At 38.8% G+C, this 16,102-nt stretch overlaps 1 protein-coding gene across 2 annotated transcripts in view; it reads left to right on the top strand.

The window, feature by feature from the left end:
- cplx1 (complexin 1) overlaps positions 1–15,320 on the top strand; it is a 60,637-nt gene extending 45,317 nt beyond the window's left edge. For both annotated transcript variants that reach the window (XM_026183839.2, XM_026183848.2), the window contains exons 3-4: positions 8,305–8,480; positions 14,288–15,320. In XM_026183839.2, the coding sequence (XP_026039624.1) occupies positions 8,305–8,480; positions 14,288–14,482 (371 nt within the window). In that variant the 3' untranslated portion in view covers positions 14,483–15,320. The remainder of the gene's footprint in view (positions 1–8,304; positions 8,481–14,287) is intronic.
- Positions 15,321–16,102: the final 782 nt, after the last annotated feature.

Below are 16,102 nucleotides of genomic sequence, written 5' to 3'. Positions count from 1 at the left end.
TTCTGTCTGTCAGTACTGGCCCTGCAAAAGACTGCTGAGCTTACCTTTGTCATACTGCCTTTTAACCTATAACAGCAAGGACAGACTCAATTCCCAACACGTCATCGCATTGTTTCACTCTTCCAAAAATTATTTAACACAATGGGGCGGGGTTGGCTTCATGTTACTTTGGTTTTGACTTTAACTTTTCTGTCACTTTGGTTACATTTATAGAGAATAATGGCTTTAAACGCATGCTTAATGATAAACACATTGCATAGCTTTTCCTTGGTTACCACAATTAGGCATTAGGTTGGTATTACACCAGTCTTTTCGCTCAGTGTCATAGCATCTGTATTGGACTACTGTGTACACTCAAAAAATCTGGAGCTTTATGGTTTCATAGATGTGATAACTCGGAAGTCAGAATGCTCGGTGTTTCTTTTATGCCTCATTTACATAGTATTTTTATTTCTGCTAGCCATGTCCCCCATGAAGGCTACATGGTGTCTTTTATGTTATTCTTTTAAATAAAACTGATCCTTATTGGCATGTTGTAATGATATGCTATAATGCAAAGTGTTAATGAAGAAACAATGGGATCCCCATACAAACTTGTACAGTGAATCTGTTTTCTATCCACCAATATGCCATCCGTTTTTCCTTATTATTGTCGTAGCGTAATGCTTTAATTTTAGTGAGTTAATGCTTTCAATTACCTTGGTAGAAGAAAAGTGTTATACATAAGGCCACTTAAAGGACACTCTCTTATGCATAAGAATGTACAAGGAATGAAAAGGAGATGGTTCTGTCTCTCGCTCAAGGACAGAGAAGATTTAACTTGGCGCAGTTGCACTATAAAATAATCTTTCCCTGGTCAGCCTGTCACTCATAGCAATAGAGAAGTAATCTTCTGTACTGAACGGGGCTTTCTCCTTTTCTCCAACACTAAGTGTGGCTAGAGCTCTCCAAGGACAGCTGTGTTCCAAAAACCATACCAGTCTCCGAGAACGAGTCAATAGTTAGGACGGGAACAGACAGCTCAGTGTGAAAAGTGACTCAGTGCTGCTTCAACAAAAGATCTTTTCAAGGTCTGACACTGATAAAACTTTGTGTAGGAGTTGAAACACAGCCACAGATCTAAAGCATCACGATGCAACCACAACTTCTATGGCACCTCTAAAAAGTTGGCAAGAAATTTTGACACTTTATAAACACCTACGCTGACGCCCCATTGGTTCCTTGACATCAGCATGACTGTTTTAATCCAGTCAAGGAAAAATGCATGTGAGGTAATTATTGAATCCAATTAAAAAAATGGTCACCAATTTTGTCACATAGTTATTTTAGATTATTTAAATCTAAAATTGTATTTAGACTATTTTAATCTAAAATCTGGAAAAACTGGAGCATCCTTTTTAATCTATCAGTAAATGTAAAAGCTTTGTGCTTACTTTACTTTGGTTTTTGATGAGTCATGGTACATAATACCTCCTCTGATGTTCGTCATGCCCATTCATTGATCTAAATAACTCAATTTAGATTTCCAAGACATGCTTGTTAACTTAACTGGCGTGGATGTGATTGTTTCTCTCTGTGCTCGCCCTGTGATGGGCTGCTGACCTTTCCCGGATGTGCCCCACCTTTTTTTGCCCATCGTAAATTAAAACCACATTTCACCTCTTATCAGTAATATTGTGAATTTCCTCCTCTGTAACATTACACCATTCTGAGGTTTTAAAAATATATTTTATATATTATTTTATCTTGCAATTTGAGGGAACGAGTCATAGCTTCTAAAAGATGTGGGATTCCACTTGTGGAAGGCACTGAAAGAGAATGCAGCCATGCATGGTGTCTTTAGTAGTTTTCCCACTGGGATTATGGACCATCCAGGTTGGGGTGGGAGGCTGATGAAGATGGTCCGACCCACTGGAGTCAAGATGGGGGGACCTGACAGTAGGCAGCTATGGGACTGCTGAGTAGTAGTGACAGATGGGAGAGCAGGAACACAGAGTCCTTGAGCTGGTCCTGCTGTTTTCCTCTCTTATGCTATCACTTTTTTTCTGCAGCAGCAATCTCATTCTCACAGTGCATTAAATCATTTTTGAGAAATCTTTTGTCATTTAGGAATATGTTCATTATTCTTTTGTTCTCCCACCTAACTTCATTTATCATTCACTCTGTGCTTTTCCTTTGTTACCAGTCACTGCCCTGTCTTTCTGCTTATGTCTTTTCTCCTAACTGAATACACAAGTTTCTTTTCTTCTCTTGATTTCTTTTTAATTGTTGTTGTTTTGTTTTTTTTGTTTGGTTGTTGTTGTTTTTTAGCTCTTTAACTTATCTCTGATATACTGTTTTCTTCTAAATCTTCTGCACTGACAGTTTTTATTTCAACCTCTCTAATTTTCTTGCTCACACTTTACATGTTACCTTGTTTATTTGTTTTTTTTTCTTTCCCTTTTCCCTTCTTTTGACTTTGCTCCCATTTCCCTTTCTGTCCTTCAGATGCGTTGTGCTCCACAGGGGACACATCTCGTGATCTCACCGAGTCTATCAGGATGAAACACGCTACTGTAGCTCACGCACTTACTCAGAGGAAATGCTCTTGGAGCTCAAATGCACCTGGAGGACATGCACTCAATCTTACTTTAATAGCACAATGGAGACCTGTACATTTTGTTTTCATTTTCCAGTGTTTCATCCATGCACACATGCAGAGTACCACTGATGCTTCCACATTTTTCCAAATCCAATGCCAGCTTTTATGTAACTCTGCACAGTTTAATCCGTCCCTAGACCAACCATCCACAACTTTCCAACTTCTTCCTTATCCCCTTTTAAATTTTCACCCTTATTCTCACCAAGTCTTTTCTTCCTTTATAATCAGCCCCTATGTCTCAGCTGAACTAAAAAAAAAAAGCCCCTAAAAGCCGTAATGAGACGACACGCATAAATACAGCTTACTCTATTTATAGAAGTGATGTGATTATTAGCATTGATGCTGTGCTTCTGGTGTATTGCAGTGACTGAAAAAAAATGGTTTTAGACACTCAAGCGTTATAATTCATGAAATGGCAACACCTGTCTGTCAGGTATTGAATGAGTTCAGCCAGTCAGTCAATTGCACTGAAATTTGGTTCTGCCTTTCATGGTACCCTGAAAGAGATTTTTGCTCACCAACCCTAAAGTTGACATTTTTTATAATTAGATGTCTCAACAAGTATTGAATGGATTGCCATGAACTTTGCTACAGAACTCAGTGGTTCTGTTGTTATATTTTCCTCCAGCAATATCAGCATTTTTATCTTTGTGGCTCAGATTGAAATGTTCAGATTGGTGGCTCAATTGCAATGTCAGATTTAGGTTTTTTTTTCACCGTGTTCAAATCTCAAGTGTTTAATCAGTCCAAAAAATTTCATTATATACTGAACTTAAAAGTATGGTTTTCTTCAGTATACGTTTTGTATGTGTTAGCATGCAGACAGACATAATTGTCTTGTTTCATGTCATGTTTCAAGCTTAGATTTAATGAGGTGTATTCGTTTTTAAAGTATTAATGGAATCATTCTGAATGAATGAAAATACATTCTGAGTTTAAGATAAAGAGGTCAACTTTTTTTAATATGTGTGGAATGATTCACAGTCTGAGGTAAAATATTGATATTTTTGTTTTTAAATAGTACAACAAATAGTCTTGAGACTTTGGAGGCTTTTTCTATCCCATGATTAAGATTATTATTGTTATTGTTCATTGTTTCCTGGCTGATTGCTGACCATGTTGTAGTTTGGATCTGGTATCCTCATACAGTCTGAGATTGCTTTGATATATATTTGATATTAGTTATTTCAACAGCGTTTTCTTACTTAACAGACATTATAAGATACCATGAAGAACCGCTCTCTTTCTCTTTGCATTAAAAAGGAGCCATGGGTATGATGAAAGGTTTATAATATAATGTTTTTTGGATACATTAACTTTCAACTTTCAACTTTGATCTTGAACATTACAGATCATATCTCCTTGTGCATGAGCTTGATTGGCTTGGTTAAATAATCTCTAAGGGCAGGTAATGTAGCAACCCACTAAAAACCTTTCATGGTCTTAACATAAAAAAAACAACAACAACAACAACAACAAGTGATCTTATAAATCTGTAAAAGACTGATTTTGTGGTGCATTGTGTCTTCTAATGGAGTACTCTAAACCATCTTATGATGTTTTTCTAACCATAACTGAGGCTCTTAGCTCTTCCTCAAGGGCTTTCTCACTGTACTACTTCAAGACTTCATAGCTGGCATCTTTTGATGATACCAAGGCTTTGGGGAACAATAAATGTCTCATAGTTTTACACAACAACTTTGTCACAATCAGATGAGCTAATTAGGCTTGAGCATTGAGATTAGTCATGCAGAGGTTTGGGAGAAGCGAGCGTAGAATAACAGCAACATGGGAACTGACAAAAAATCAGGAAGAAAAAGTTATATCAGCCACAGACGATATATCAGTCTGATGTTATAGCTTCTTTCTATTGAAAAATGCCTAAATATAACACAGCTTATTCATCTGGACAATTAGAAATATGTCAGTTAACTGGAAAAGAAGAATATGATTCACTTTGAAAACCTATTTATATGAGACAATACTGATGAGTACAATTTAATCAAACAAAAATCAAACACCCTTCAAAACCTCCTTTATATATGACTTTAATTTGGGGTAGAAATATATTTTCTGCATAGTGTGATCCAATTTTGCTAGCATAAATTTACATTTCAGTATCAGTGGAAGTGCAAATGAGATGGTGAGAATAGCTCATGATGACAGGAATGTAGGAATATATATCTAATAAAGTATAAACCCAGACAAGGTAACAGTATCTGTCGTGCTGCATTTTAATTTGTGTCTGCAGACTCTAACGTATAATAACTACTTTGAGTTTTAAAAGTTTCTCTGTTCAGCTTGGCCAAAGAAGACTGTATTAGCCCTAAGTGATTAAGGGTATCTTCTTTGTAGAGTCTACTCAGCTTCTGTGACAATTGCTGCTCATACAAGATTTGGAAAATCTCCTCAAGCAACCAACAAAGTCACAGGAAAGCAAAGTTTAATTCAGCACTTCAACCTGAGGCAAGGCACAGACAAAAAGAAATAATCTCTAGGCTACACATATTCTGTGTTATACCAAACAAGTAACCTAAAACAAATCTGAATTCTTTAGAAATGCATAGAGAATGTTTTTAATTATTAAACCCCAGAGTTCCTTGGTGCCTGCAAGGAAAACATGTGATTGCACAGAAAGCAAGAGGATCATAACAGCAGATGAAAACAGCATCGTAATCCTGATAGCATGTGTCTTTTAAAAAACACGCTTTTGCAGCTTTTTTCCTACAACATTATTTGTTAATTTTTACCTCACGTTGAGTGTGGAGATGAGATTAATCACAGGCCAACTTTGGACTGAAGTCAAAAATTCATTTGAAATTCTCTCCTTAATGTAGGCACTGTAAAGTCAATTAACTAATATTAAGAATTGGAAATAATCTATGGCATCTATAGCAAATATGAACAGATAACAGCCTCACAGAGAGACTAAACTATAATGACAGCTAGCAGCTATTTCTTTCTACCCGCAGAGACAATAAAAACTGACAACAAATACAATCTTTATTGTAAAACTTGCAGTTGTAAGTAACCAGCCATCCTCCTCCACCTCGTCCCATCTTTAGTTTTCCTACCTGCAGGTTAGGAAGGCCACTGTTGTCATGGCATCTCCAGAGATTCTCTTCTTTCTATGAATTCATGATTTCAGTTAGCAGCAGCAGAACTTTTGTTGCAAGTTGTAGGGATACTCCCACCAGAAACTGCACTTGTAGAAAGGCTACTATGCCAAGCTCCCCAAGGCTGGAGAGCACAAGAACAAGTTGCCCAAGATGGCATAGAGAGTCTGTCTGCGGTCACTGAGAGACGAGGAGGCTTACTGAAGAGGCAGCTGAATGACGCTGAGGACTATCAAAAGCAACGTGCCACCTGGTTAGCAGAGATAAAACTATCAAAATAAGACTTTACATAGACTGCCTTTAAAGGGCTCACGTTTGCTCACTGTGCAAGCAGATGTTTGACATGTATATCATAAAATCTCACAGATATCAATGATGATGCACTACCTTCTCAATATGACAGCATGCCATGTGTGAGAGACATTAAAGAGTTACCGTGAAGAAACATTAATTAGCAATCACCCTGCGCTTTATGAGTAACGACTGGGGCTTGTACTGGTATGTCAATATGGCAAGCTCAAACTACAGCCAAGAACCTTAAGGTCATCGCTGTCTCATCAATTTCACCGCCTAAACAGATGGCTCAGTCTTTGAGTGTTTCCTCCAGAGAACCAGTGAAGCTCAGCTTTACAGTCAAGCCCAGAGCGGTGGAGGAAGCAAAAGCCCTAACAGTGAAAGCAAGTACGCTGGGCCAAGGGCAGAGGGAGAACCGAGTGTATTTCAAATTTACCCATGTCCAAAGGTCCAGTTCTCATTAAAATCAATTCCCTTCTTTCAAGTTGGAAGTGAGCAGAGAGTCATGGGTTCAAGATTCGTCAGACCACTGTTAGAGTGCTGGCTTGCTTCCAGCCAGCGAGCCGGAAAGAAGAGCTAATGCCTCTGGAGTCCGCACATACAGGCTGGGCTCTGTGTTAAGCCAGTGTGCAAAAGCACCTCGGGAGCAGCTCAACATGCAGACTGACAGTCAGGATTAGCCTGGGTAACTTCCTGATTTGATCTTTGGCTTTTCAAGTGATTGTCACTTTAAGGATGATAGCGGAGGGTTTTTAAACCAACATTCTTGTTGCTCTGAGTGTGAATAAGACTGTGGGACACTCATCCTGAAGGACACTAAAAGGGTCGTGAACTGGTTAGCTGAATTGCTTAACATTGAAATGACCCCGGGCACCATTTCAAGCATAAAGCATCAATACAGTGAGTGTTATGTTTTCCTGGATGGATTTGTATCTTAGGCCAGTAATCATACCTTTTAAAACACAATCAAATGGAAAACAAACAAAATATTTCCTCTCAGGGGCAAAGATCTGTGTGGAAGATATTTTTATTTGATCAATTTCCAGCGCAGTATTTGGCTTACTTTGAGCTCTGACAGCTTTGACAGTGTGGAGCTGGCATGTTTAATGCATTTTTTTTCCAAAGCCAATGTTTTAATATTCTTTCTTCCTATAAAAAGTTCACGGTTGCCGTGTGTGATTAATGTTCAGACACTTACATCCCGTGTATTTCTACAAAGGCAGGCGTGTTCCTTGGCTGAAGCTTGATGTAAATTACAGAATGATTCCAAGAGGCGCTGGGGTGGAAATAAACACACTGGCCATATAGTGACGTATGAGGAATGTCAATTGACGCCTGCAGCACACACACCAGATAATCCACAAACACACACACACATACACAAAAGAAGTGGTCCAGATAGAGCAGTATGTCAGTGCCTGCTGCAGCTTTGCTAGCACCAGCAGGACTTTCGATAATCCAGCCTTCATCAAGAGAGCACCTCATTAAAAAGACTTTCTGGCATCTCTCTCTCTCTATTCTTTTTTACACTTCCCGAAATTCAGAATCAGGTGTTTCATTAATGCCACGTAAACATCGCTGACAAACATTCACATTTAAGATACAGATCAGTGATAGAATGTTTAATTTCCAAGATAAGCAGCATTTAAATTGAACAGATAAGATACACATTGGTTAAACCTTCAGCAGCCAGCTGTGAAGCACAGAAGATCTTTTTACCACATTCTCCATCCTCAGTTTTTACATATTTAATAAGTTCAGACGTCAGTAGCAGAATGAGCCCCTGTGTCTGATTGTTATTGTCCCTTCAACTGCTCCCCATGCCCTTTGTTCTCTGGTCTTAACCCATGGTCCAAGTGGGCGCTTGTATCTAAATTCCTCTTGGAGATAGTAAAGGGCCAAAATGAGCAGCACAAAGGCAATCAAGAGAATTGCTAATAATTTATTATAGTCTTTTATCTCAGCTCTCTTCGTGCTGCTCACCTCTTGTTCTCTCTATTGTCAGACCCTTTTGTCTTTGGTTCAGTCAAGTGCTGCTCTTTCACTGGCCTGAGAGAGGATTTAAATACAAAGCAGTATCTATTGAATTATCCAGATTTCAGATGTAATGCTGGGCACATCAGATGTTGAAAACCAGCCCGATAGCTGTGATCTATTATGTGCAATCACTATGAACTGCCAGTGTCACTCCATAAAAGAAATGACTGAATTTCTTTTATTTCACAATTTCTTTCTGTCTATTACCAACAACAGGGGCCACCAAAGACATGGGCAAGATGCTTGGTGGAGAGGAGGAGAAGGATCCTGATGCTCAGAAAAAAGAAGAGGAAAGACAAGAAGCGCTGAGGCAACAGGAAGAGGAGAGGAAGGCCAAATATGCAAGAATGGAGGCAGAGAGAGAAAACATCCGACAGGGCATCAGGGATAAGGTAAACTTCAATACTAATAGAGCCTCACGAGTTAATCATGCTCAAAGAGCTCTCATTGTTCTTAAACTGTTATCCAGTCCACAGACTAAACAAACTGCTGTTCAGCTGTTATACATGCTTACAAACAGGTCTGTTTAGTAGAAATATGCAATGTAAACTTGGGCAGCATGGTTACAGCCTCACAGCAAGAAGGTCGTGAGGTCGTGAGTTCAGCTCCGCCACCTGTCCGGGGCCTTTCTGTGTGGAGATTGTGTCATTTCTCCGGGTACTCCCCAGCTTTCTCTCCCAGTCCAAACACATGCAAGTAGTAGGGTTAGGTTAACTGGTGATTCTAAATTGACGTTAGCTGTGAATGTGAGTATGAACACTTGCCCATTTGTCTGTATTAGCCCTGTGACAGACTGGCCTGTCTAGGGCATACCCCGCCTCTTGCCCTAGACAGAATAGGCTCTAGCCTCCGACTGACCCTAAATTGGACAAGGAGAGAATAGAAACAGTGTAAAAAAAACAAATATAACTTCTGTAAAACAAAGTGGGATTGGCTTTAGTCGTAGAGAGATGCTGCTTTTGCTTCTCGTATAGTTCTGCTAACATGTCTATAAACCAAGCATCAAACTCAACATCCCAAAACCTGCATTTCCTCAGGCTTCCTTAAAAACGTGCACTTTTTGCATGTGTTTGATGACAGTTGGAGTCACTGATCTGGACCTTTCTGCTCATTTTATGCTGCTTGAGCTTTTGTAATGAAATTATTTGAGAAATATTTGCTTTTGTGATGAGGTACAGACTGTCCAGAAGTTTGTGCTTCAGTTTTGGTTTTACTATTTTGTTAACTAAAGTCGTCAGTGATATATGTGTCTGTGTTCACCCCACACAGGGCCATGAATCCAGGCTGCAAACCAGTCTAGGTGATATTGGCTAATAACTCAACAGTTACCCTTTCTGATCCAAAAACTGCAACATCTGACTCAAAAAACAAAACAAAGAAAAAAACATAGTGATAAACATACTGAGGCTTCAAACTGCAGGGTCAGAACCAGAGGCTGAAGTCATGGTGGTTACATCCATCTTTTATACACTGGCTGCAATAAATTCAATCGGCTCTAAAAAAACATCTCTTGCATTTTGGTGACTGTTGTTCGAGACCGATTAGCTTCAGGCCCGTCATAAACAGCTCAGCTTCACTCATGGTCACAAAACAGTGCAGCGAGACCATTGCACAAATATAATCAACAGCATCAGCCTCTCTGGCATGGCTCTATTAGGATTCAACAAGTACTATAAATCAAGCTTTATACTGCAAATTGCACTTTCAAATGAATTAGCTAATGGAGAATGGAGGTTTAAAAAACTGGACTATATATTAGTCCTGTTTTGATTTAAAACTCTGCACTCTTAATTTTTTTTTTTTTAAATTACTGGATATAGATCCTTAAACATATTCCCTTCTGGAGTTCATTTTCAAAGTTCAATGGAAATTCTTGACTTAGTGGCCCTTTTTATGTCACCAAGATAATTCTGGCTTTGATAATGTCTAAATTAATATTTGATTAAGCTGTAATAAGATATGATGATCAAAGTGTCTGCAGCTTGCCGGGAAGGGTTACCCTTGACACTGCTAATAATGCATTAGATATTTGACTTGAATGCCCTGAGAGAGACTGAAACTTTTCTATGTGTAGCTCTTATAAAACTATGTTTGGAGTTTGGGGATCAACTCTAAACTCTGCTGAGCCCCAGCACTTTTCCTTCTCGCTCTCTCAAAAAAGAGCAATATGACAGCATATCTTTGGGAAGCGTTTGATTATAGCAAGGTGAGAGGGGCTGACTAAGCATGGCTGTTCATTTCAACTGATGCAAGTCTTTGTTACTGTGGAACAAGTCTAAAAAAGAAAGAGAGACCGAGTGGAAACAGAGGGAGTTATAGAAGAGAGCTACATCAACCAATTACACCAATGTTTGTTTTATTTCTGTCGGAAATTCAGAAGAAATATTTCTTAGGTACTGAAGTAAGATACACCCCTCCAGCCAGTCAAAAAATATTTAGCTTCTCGATCTTGCTGAAGTTAAACTTTTCTTCATAGTCACATCTTTAAAATAGTCATTGTTGAAGATATGTATATGAGGATTCCCACATTTTCCAACTGCAGCAGCTGGAGTGTTAATATACTTTTGGTATTGAAAGATTTGTGACAGTTTATGAATTATTACTGGTATATAAAATGTTGTCAGTAAAGCAGTCGACATGATATCTATGCTCATATGTACTACTGAGGACACAGGAAAGCATCAGTGCTGAGAGATTACATCATTTTTTAAAATGGCAACAACATCCACCAACCACTCAACCTCTGACAGTCCGTTTGCAGCCTGGAGGGGCTGAGTGAGTCAAACGTTTGCTAGGGACTGCAGTTTGTGTCCTATATGGAAGTTTCATGTTTTTGTTTTGCTTAATTTTCACTTGGGTTTTCTTTTTTTCTTTTTGTTTTTAAGACACCTCTTAGTTTAAGACACCTAAAGCATTTGGTTAGGTTTTGGAAAAGCTGTTAACTTAACATTAACATTGCATATTACCCAGTGTATGTATGCAAGGGATTGTTTACAAGCAAATACACCCGATGAGCTGTGAGTTTGACCCACCTAAAGATACACAAACATTGTCCTTTAGCATTGATGTCGTTCCTCACCATTTGATGGTTAAGGCTGAGATGTGACAAAACATCAGTATTTGATGCTGTTTCTGAAAATCGGTGGATTTAACTGAACCGAGGAAATGAAAACCTACAATTCAACAGTTCTGAAGGATTCTTCTGTTGGCCTGATCTGAGCCAGTCTAGCCTAAAATAATATATTGTAATCAAACACAATTTAGTATGCGGTATAATTGAAAAATAATGTCTAAAATCATTGTTGGCTAATCCAAATCAGCCATAAATGTGACTTATAGTCTGTCGCTGTGCTAGTGCTGTGATAGACTGTTGGCCTGTCCAGGGTCGACTCCCACTCTTTCCTTATGATACCTGATTTAGGCCTGTCTTTTCATTTTTTAAACTGTAATTAAGTCTTTGAGTTTCAAACCTCAAAGAGAAAAAACATAAGATCTTGACAAAAGAGTGGTTTAGTCTTGAAGGCAAAAAACAAAAAATATTTAAAGCAACAGTTTTTTTTCAGCTGTTGTTCCCTCAAACAGTCGTACAGCTTCACTCCACAGACATACCCACTTATGCCCTGTGTTCCTCTCTGCAGTGGAAATGGACACTGCGACTCCTCCTCTAAGATATTTATTGCCACAGAATCACATTAGTGTGTGCCTGGCAAAGCAGTCAAGAGGTCATGGAGCAGTGCAGCTCATTTTCCCCTTCCCTGCCTCAAGATCAACTATCACTCGGCCCGCTGACCTCCCCGTGCACTGCAACCTTTTCCTTGCAGTCCTCCTGTATTGATTTTTCTCAATCTATGACCACAAATGCACAAAATACACAAAACTGGACACAGATCCTCAGGTTTAATGCAGAAATTGAGGTCAGGATCCTAGTTTCCGTATGGCAACAAATTCAATCTATCCATCTATTCTGAATTCATAAAAGCTTCAGGTTCAATTGTGGTGCTTGAACTAACGTGTTGAAATAACGATGAATTATTTCAGCCTGTCTGGACTTGTTTGTTTCATGTTTCATGTCATATTGTCACAGTGTTTGGTTAGTTATGGGCATATCACTCATAAAATACAAAATCATTTCCATACTATCTTCAATGCAGTTGTTCACAGACATTACAGTATGGCTGTGTCAGTGGACTTACTAGTGGAATGCATTTCCCAGCTGATGTCTTTAATGTTTTAACAAGCTTGTTGTTCTCCAAACATACTCTTGATTTAGTAGTAGTCTTAAAAATGGGCTTTTCAAAAGCAAACCTTGTCCAGAACACCTGCCAAGTGCCTCTGCCTCTGTAATTGCTATATAAAATATCCAGGAAGGTTAAATTAGAGCTAGCAGCAGTTCAAGCCTCCATATACACCCACAAAAACATAACCAAAAATAAAACAAGAACCTGAACTTCTTTCTGCATCTAATTGCAGAAATCAGTTGCAACAGGACCTAAAGGTTGCTGTATACATTGTGTTTAGCCTAATTTGCGTGTAGCCTCAAGCTAAACCATGCAAATTAAGAAATCTGATACTTTATAAGAATACTTATTGCTTTAACCAGTCACCACCTCCTGGAATTGCTTGAAATATTCATGTCTTTATGTTCCTATATTTAAAAGAAACTGATATTTTAAAGTGAATCCTAGTTTTCTCTGCAAGCCTTTAAAGCAAAAAACAAAACAAACAAAAAAACAATTAACTAGCTTAAGGCCCTGTGTCTACAAATAGAATAAATACGTTTTTGGACAGACACTAATTGACAGAAGGAATAGACTTTATAAAGGGTTGAGTTTAAAAAGAGGCAAATATACTGCTTAATGAAATGTAACAATGAAATTTATTACTCATTCATATTTCTATCCCTAAGTTCTTGACAAAATTAGTTGATCATAATTGGTGAAGAATTTTGGCCTTAACTATGCAGGTTGGTTGGTAAATATTTAATACAAATTTAATAAAACTGCATATTCTAATCCCTTGTCATCAGATACAGCTTTGCTGTCAGATCTTGCTGTCATAGGTGTCTTTTGAACCCTCCATACTAATATCAGATGCTGAGTGATTTTAGAGCTCCTTCATCTGGTAACAAAGAACAGAACAAATTAGGTAAATAGGAGTTTGAGGGGGTTGTGGTAGGGAAAGGCTTAAGTTTGTCAGTCAGGACACTGTTCTGTTTAGAAATTTTGGTCATTGCTTTGTTATGTTTAGGCAACACAACTCAACAACAAAGGACACTTTGTGTATCTTGTGAGACTCAAGCGGGTTTGACACATAGTGGAAGTATGTGAATGAGAATGGGGTGTTGTTTCATGCATGAAGCATAGCCCAGGTGCAGGCTGTGTAAAGATGCCCCTGAGACAATCCAGCACATAACAGCAGGGTGCAAGATGCTAGCTGGCAGGGCATACATGGAACGCTGTAACCAAGTGGCCGGTATAGCATACAGAAACATCTGTGCCAAGTATGGCCTGGAAGTCCCGAGGTCAAAATGGGAGACACCCCTAATGGTGGTGGAGAATGACCGAGCAAGGAATCTGTAGGACTTCCAAATACAGACAGACAAAATGGTGGTGGCTAACCAACCGGGCTTGATGGTGGTAGACAAACAGAAAAAGACGGCCGTAGCGATAGATGTAACGGTTCCGAATGACAGCAACATCAGGAAGAAGGAACACGAGAAACTCGAGAAAATCCAAGGGCTCAGAGAACAGCTGGAGAAGATGTGGAGGGTGAAGGTAACAGTGGACCCAGTGGTAATCGGAGCACTAGGTGCAGTGGCTCCCAAGTTAGGCGAGTGGCTCCAGCACATCCCGGGAACAATATCGGGAGATCTCTGTCCAGAAGAGCGCAGTCCTGGGAACAGCTAAGATACTGCGCAAGACTCTCAAGCTCCCAGGCCTCTGGTAGAGGATCCAAGCTTGAAGGATAGACTTTATTCAACTGAAAGAACCATTTTCATCATTGTAACAAAACTGACTACATGAACTTAAAGGAATTATGCTAAAATTCAATTTTTTGTCAACTCATCCATCTAGCCTACCTGTACAGATTTGGTGGTTTTATGGTAACATCCTTTGCTTCTGTCTTGATTGCAACCTCTACAGGGTGTTCATTTTCTAACTATTTTTTGTTTTTACCTGTTTTCCCTTTTACCGTGCAGTATGGCATCAAGAAGAAGGAGGAGAAGGAAGCCGAGGCAGCAGCTGCTATGGAGCAGGCCTCCGAGGGCAGCCTCACCCGCCCGAAAAAAGCAGTTCCTGCTGGCTGCGGCGATGAGGAGGAAGAAGAGAGCATCGTGGATACGGTCATGAAATTCATCCCTGCACCACTCATGGATATGTTCAATAAAAAGTAACAGCGTTCTGGCAGGAAAATGGTTAACTTCTTACAATGTCCATCTAATCAATGCTGTACCACCCTGCCCCACCTCCAGCTGCAGCCACACCTTTCTTCACCTCCCTCCCACCCAGTCAACTCAACTTCTAAGTGTCCTGGAATTACACAACATGCTGTGATTTTGCCCTTAAGTTAAACTTTCTGATCTCACAGTGATTCATACTTTTTAATATCTCTGACAGAGATCTTTCTTGATAACCTGTGATTATTATCGTGTTTTAAAAAGTATGCAACACCTACACAGATCGAATGTCTTTACTTAAGGCAAACTGATGCCATGTTTTCAAAATGCCCAGCACTTAGAATACGACCAGATATCACCCATCATCCACCCTTTTTGTTTGTAAATAGCCTCGGTTATATAAAAAGAGTACTATATATCAGTGAAATATGACGTATAACAAGATAACTAAGAGTATAAGCCATATTTTTAACTTGTAAGAAATGATCCAAATCATATCAAATTTAATTGAATCGTCCTGTTATGTTCTTGCTAATATTTGATACATACAGTGTATATATACTTGCATTTTTATTGGTTCTCCTTGGTTAGGATCATTCCCACAAACTGTCCCATATGTTCTCACTGTTTTAATGTAAATGTGTAGTACGAACACTGGCAAAGCCAATACATCTGTAAACTCAAAAGTGAAGGAATTCAGTTGAAATGAAACTTTTTTTGTTTTGCTTTGTTTTGTTTACTTTTTTAAGCATGCAGTAAAGTTGTGAAGTACATATATGGATACCATTTCCTTTGTTATGATGAAGCAAAATACACTGAAAATTTGAGGCAATAACTGGTTTTCCATTTTTATTTAGTTAACGTCTCATCCACCACCGTGTACAGTAAGCGATAATTGACTTTGTGTCTAAAACGTTCTTCCATGGTGGAAATTATAAATGTTCTCCATAAAGTTTGTCTTAAAAAGAGTAAGATGAAATCCTTAAATTCTATAAAGTCACTGGCTATACATGTTTGAGGCTTAAAAAAACAAAGTTCTTTTCCTTCTGTGGTGTTGCACACTCAGCTTTTTGTAATAGGAAATGTAAACGTTTGGCCAGTCTTGTTAATTTTGAATCGTGCTAACACTTTCATCATTTTACTTTTTAAAAAGACACTTCCCAAACACAACTATGTTGTGAATACACTATATGTGAACAGACAGTGACAATAGTGCAATATATTGTTCAAAATGAAGTTGTCTCGTGTCCGTTGGTTTAACTGATGGGAGTCGAGTCCCAAATCAGCAATAACAGACAATCTTCATTGTTGTGTGTTTGAAGTTAATCCCTAATGTTAGTCGATGTTAAAGACGCGAGGGTGGCTACTTACTGTAGCGAGACTTAAGAGTTCATTGGTCAGAGGTATTTACTTAAAACAAGGAAGAGAGAAAGTGGGATGATTCGTTTAATGTTGTGAGAAGTGTTCATCCACGTGACATACGGCATCCAGGGTTTGTGTTCAGAGTTACAAACTACAGGTTTTTACAAGCAGACATTAACAAATCAAAGTCATCCTTGGCATCTTGAAAAAATAACATTGACCTGCTGTTTATAGTTTACAGTTTACTCTGCCTTG

The sequence above is a fragment of the Astatotilapia calliptera genome, chromosome 2 (assembly GCF_964374335.1).
Source record: "Astatotilapia calliptera chromosome 2, fAstCal68.1, whole genome shotgun sequence".
Lineage (NCBI taxonomy): Eukaryota > Metazoa > Chordata > Actinopteri > Cichliformes > Cichlidae > Astatotilapia > Astatotilapia calliptera.
This window is presented reverse-complemented; position numbering and strand designations above follow the sequence as displayed.